This window comes from Aedes aegypti, chromosome 2 (genome assembly GCF_002204515.2).
Source record: "Aedes aegypti strain LVP_AGWG chromosome 2, AaegL5.0 Primary Assembly, whole genome shotgun sequence".
Taxonomy (NCBI): Eukaryota; Metazoa; Arthropoda; class Insecta; order Diptera; family Culicidae; genus Aedes; species Aedes aegypti.
The window spans coordinates 56,588,844-56,594,271 of NC_035108.1; the positions used below are offsets into that span (position 1 = coordinate 56,588,844).

General features: G+C 43.0%; 1 protein-coding gene across 1 annotated transcript; it reads left to right on the top strand.

The window, feature by feature from the left end:
* The first annotated feature begins 945 nt into the window (after window positions 1-945).
* Window positions 946-2,213, top strand: LOC5570092 (protein arginine N-methyltransferase 1). Its single transcript, XM_001653029.2, has 2 exons — window positions 946-1,000; window positions 1,064-2,213. Exons 1-2 carry the CDS (start codon window positions 946-948, stop codon window positions 2,116-2,118), a joined length of 1,110 nt encoding a protein of 369 aa, XP_001653079.2. The 3' UTR covers window positions 2,119-2,213.
* Window positions 2,214-5,428: the final 3,215 nt, after the last annotated feature.

A 5,428-nucleotide genomic window follows, 5' to 3' on the forward strand; every position in this document is an offset into this window, starting at 1 on the left:
TTTCCAAATCGCAAGATAACTCCAGTTTGCCAACGACAATCAAGGCAGGCTTAGTGAAAATCGCTAGTTTTCTTTTGTTGTGTACCTTCGATCGTTCTGGACAAACATTGAAAAAGGGCCACAGTTTTCTATGCGTTCAATTTTCAGTTTTAAAGAAAACAGTTAAAAGAACCTCATTCCAATACGTTACATTCAATTAGAATAAACGGTGCTCTTGTGACGTTAGTTTTGAATGTGCATGAATTGATTCTAATTCGATTTTTGCTACTTTTGATGAAATGCAAAAATATGTTTAGGCTAATTACGCGCTTTTATCATGTTTGTCCATCGTTTAAGATCCGGGCTCACAGTGACAGTTCGTGACAGCGAAATCTCGGCTCACTGTGACGTAGAGAAATTTTGTATCGGTTTCTCCCTCCCAGCCCAATACTAGATAAATTACCCTACAATTCCTATTCCTACCTACTATGAAATTTCGCGCCAACTGGTCACAAAAACACGCAGTACTAGAATCGAACTGTAGATGCCATCTGTCAGCTTTTACTCGGAAGCAAAAGCATCACTATTATCAAAGACACAAGCCATTTTATAGCGCACGGTAACGGAGCACGTTAATAACTTACCGGTCATTTTGCATGCTAGCTGTGCACAGATTTTGCGTAAATCGTTTATTTTCCACTCAATATTCAGTGAATTTGAAGAAGATATTCATTTATTAATTGTTATGCTATAATTTTTATGCTTACTATTACTGTCGTAGTTGAATAAAGTTAAACTACAATAAATTTTATTATTTATGTCAGTCTACAAAATTTAATAGCAATTGTAACGACTAGCGATTTATTAGCGTGCGACGTACGCAAAAAGAAGCCGCGAACTTTCCACACACGTGACAGCCAGGTAGGCCGTTGCGTGGTCAGCTTTCATTACCCCCGTCATCGCTTGATGCAGTCCTCGCACATTTTTCTCCGGAATTTTAAAGATACAAAAGTTGAATCAAGTAAGTCAAATCTTTTGCTACTAACAAAATTGATTTCTGAATTCATAACTTTCCCCTCAAAAGCAGCCGTAACGATGAACCGTTCCGCCTCCATCAAACCGGAAGAGATGACCTCCGTGGAGTACGACCGGGACCCATTCGCCCACTTCGGTGCGCACGAACCGACCCTCAAGGATCAGATCCGGACGAGAACCTATCGGAGGGCCATCTACAAGAACCAGCACCTCTTCCGGGGCCGTACTGTGCTGGACGTGGGCTGCGGAATGGGAATCCTGTCGCTGTTTGCGGCCCGGGCTGGCGCTTCTCGGGTCATTGCCGTGGACAGTTCCAACGTGATTGACCACGCTCGGAGCGTGGTTGAGGAGAACGGTCTCGGCCATGTGATCACACTGGTACAGGCGAAGATTGAGTTGCTGGAGCAGCTTCCGCATGGAATTGGCCACGTGGATGTAATCCTGTCCGAGTGGATGGGATTCTGCTTGATGGACCGGCCGATGCTGAATGCGGTCATTTACGCGCGGGACAAGTGGCTCAAGCCGAATGGGGGCGTGATGTTCCCGGATCGGTGCACCCTCTTCGTGGCGGGGATCGAAGACAGGAAGGGGCTGGATGCCCGGATCAACTGGTGGGATCGGGTGTACGGATTCGACATGAGCCCAATCCGGAGCAACGCCTTGATCGAACCGCTGGTGGGTACGATTGGAACTCGCCAGCTCGTCACCAGTTCCTATCTGATCAAGGAAGTGGACATGTACAGCGTGGAGCACTGCGAAACAACCGGATCCGATTTGGACATCGAGTCCCCGTTCCACTTGATTGCCAAACGGGACGATTTCGTCCACGGTTTGGTGACCTATTTCAACGTGGAGTTCACCAGCTGTGAGAACCGGATAGGGTTCAGCACTTCGCCGATGACGCCGTTTACCCACTGGAGGCAGATGGTGTTCTACCTGGACGAGGGCCTGGTCGTGAAGAAGGGCGAGGAGATTGGCGGGATGTTTTGCATGAAATCGAAAGATGCCAGCGGACGGTATCCGGAGGCGGATTTCCAGATTCGGGTGCGGTTTGACGGGGAACTGTCGCAGGTCGATGAGGAGCGAGGGTATCAACTGCGTTGAGCGTTTTGATGGGATCGATTGGGGAACCAGAATTTACCTGATATGAACTATGTTTTCCAAGTTTTAAATGAAATATACTTTAAGCTGTTATCTTATCTATAGAAATCTTGACTCATATTAGACGATAATTTCTGATCACAGGGCTCATGGGCGTAACCGGGAGGCACAGCTTGAGCTGTCAAATTTCATAGTGAAAAAATAAGACTTCATCCCTCTGGCGTAACCAGAGATTAGTTTTGTGGTTGAATTTGTTTTGATAGTCTCCAGAATTCATACATATTAACAATATTTTTGAATCATAATAGATTTTTTATAAACATTTTCAATAGTTTATTTTTTGAACAACCATTCTAAGGTTTCATAATAGTCCACAATGGATCTTGTTAGGTATGCCTACCCAACCTTTTTGAACCGCGTGCAAAAGCGCATAAACAATTTTATGTGCCGAACCACTTTATTATACGGACATATATTCGAACGAAATTTGACAAGGTCAGTACATAAATGATGTTCATGAAATCTGATATATTCAGTGCATTATGGAGCAAATTTCTTTAGAAGACATCGAAAACTGATTATTGTTGCAAAGCATCCTGCTGGATATTGTTAGAGTTCATATTTTGAAGAATCTCCCCAGATTTTTTTTTTGGCACCTGTGAGAATCCTCAGGTTTGTAAATAGCTTTTTTTATTTGTGTTTATTCCTCGAGTGGCGTGAGGGGAGAATAGTCGTCTCACTTTGAGTGAGCGATTCCGACACTCGAATGCAGTGAGATTGGTCACTATGAATGAACTCAAGTGAACTCTCGCTGTATTCCGAGAGTCGGTGTTTATCGACTGTGGTCGTTGTCTCGTGACTTTTCCATCCCGACGAGAGTCGTAACGTCCTGGTCTATCGACTGACTAAGAAATGGATGTGAAGAAGCAAGTTTCATCAAAAAGTTTTGAATTCAGGCAAGTATTTATCAAGTAGGTAAATCTATTGGAGTATTCGGCCAAAATTTCACGTGCCTACCCCCCCCCCCCCTGAGGGGACGACGCGCTGCACGTTTCTTCTTTCTGGCGCTACATCCCAACTGGAACAGAGCCTGCTTCTTAGCTAGGTGTTCTAATGAGTACTTCGACAATTGTTCACTGAAAGCTATCATAGCCAATTGACCATTTTTGCATGTGTATTTCATGTGGAAATCACAAATGCCCTGCAAGTTTCAGAAAATTTCCTTCGCGAACAGATACTTGACCGGTGGGATTCGATTCGAACTCATGACACTCAGCTTGGTCTTGATAAATAGGTGCGCGTTAAACGCTACGGCTATTTGCCCCCCACACTTTTCTCATCCCATTTACTTGATTCTTATTGGGTACCATTCAAAAATGACGTCCGTTATTTGGGGGATGAGGAGGTCTACGAATGTGTCACATGTGCGTGTATTTAGTATTGGAAAAATTTCGATTTTTCTCGATTCTCGATTCTCGATTATAAACAGAAACATAAACAGCATAACATGCGATTAGGGCGAATTAGGTATAATCTTCACTCACAACAAAATATTAATTCGTGGTTATTTGAAACTGTTTTCGAAAACATGTTGCAATTAGATTTGATTCGATAGGTATTAAATTACACATCGATCAATCTCTGCAAAAGATGAATGGTTTACAAGGGACTAGACTTAAACCCTCAATGTTTACAAATTGGGTTCCGCCCTAATCGCAAGTAATGCAGCTTATTATGATTGACGTTTCTTCTGATGAACACATCTAAACGTGAGGTTCACTTCGTCGCTCGAATGGAAATGAACTTCTCACCTCATTCGAGTCGACTCTCGGAATCGCAAAAAAGAGTTCATTCGAGAGCGAAGTGACCATTCTCGACTCCTCTCACTCCAGTCGTGGAATAAGCACAATTATCCTGTTGTGACTATTTTGCGTAAATCACCCCCAGGTGTTGAAAGACGCTTCCGGACACTTTTCCAAGGTCACGAATCTACATCAAAAATACAACATAATGGAGTTCCTCAAGGATCCGTACTCGCAGTCACCTTCTTCCTGATTGCCATCAACAGCATTAAAGAATGGCTTCCTGAAAACACAATCATTAAAATATACGCCGACGATATAACAATAGCAGTCTCATCCCGCTCGGCAAGATGGACAAGACTACACATCCAAAAAATCCTCAATAAGATCGAAAAATGGAGCAACGAAACAGGATTCACCATATCTACACAAAAAACAACTATCATGCATGTAGGTAACCGCAGAAAGCTTCAAAAGCAACCATTAGCAATATTCCGGAACAAAGTCATATGCAGTACAAAAATTACAAAAGTACTTGGAGTATGGCTCGATCACAAGCTCAACTACAAACACCATATTCAAAAAAAACGAGAAGAATGCAAAACAGTAATCTCACTGATGAGGTGCATTAGCGGCACCACCTTCGGGGCGGACAGAAAATCCCTTTTACGATTAGTCAACTCGATGCTAGTCCCAAAACTACTATACGCCGCACCGATTATCAGCAGAGCCAACGAAACTGACCTCGACAGGCTAAACCCATTATATCACCAGGGAATTCGTATTGCAACTGGGGCCTTCCACTCTAGCCCTATCGAAAGCTTACTAGCAGAAAGCGGCCAAATACCTCTAAAACTCAAAATCGCTGAACTCCTAATCTTATATTCTGCTAAACAAACCAATAGGAAAACTATACCCCCGGAATGCTCTCTAGCTCAACGAGCACTCCAAAAAATGGAACTACTCCAGATCCCAACAGTTAACATCGACACACATACTCCAAATTACAATCGTCCTGCTCAAACATATGGGATAAACCTAGAAATTTCAAACTCAACCACAACAGCGGAGAAAAAAGCTCGTTTTCTAGAAATTCGAGAATCTAAATATCGAAATCATCATCACATATACACGGATGGATCTAAAACCAGTCACGGCACAGGATGCGGAATTTTCTCCGATAACTTTGAAGCAAGCATAAACCTACCAAACAATCTATCAATATTTAGCGCAGAAACATTTGCTATCAACAAGGCACTTGATATTCTACCAAACGAGCTAAGTGTAATCTTCAGTGACTCCAAAAGTGCCCTACTTGCCATCAAAAATCACGAATGCACCCACCCGTGGATAGACGAAATCAGGAAAAAATTACTCGACCATCCAGGAATGTTCGAACTATGCTGGGTCCCAGCTCACATCAACATCTCCGGAAACGAAAACGCTGACAAATTAGCGAAAAAAGCTACCACTGAACAAACAACAGAAATTATCAATACACCTTTCGACGA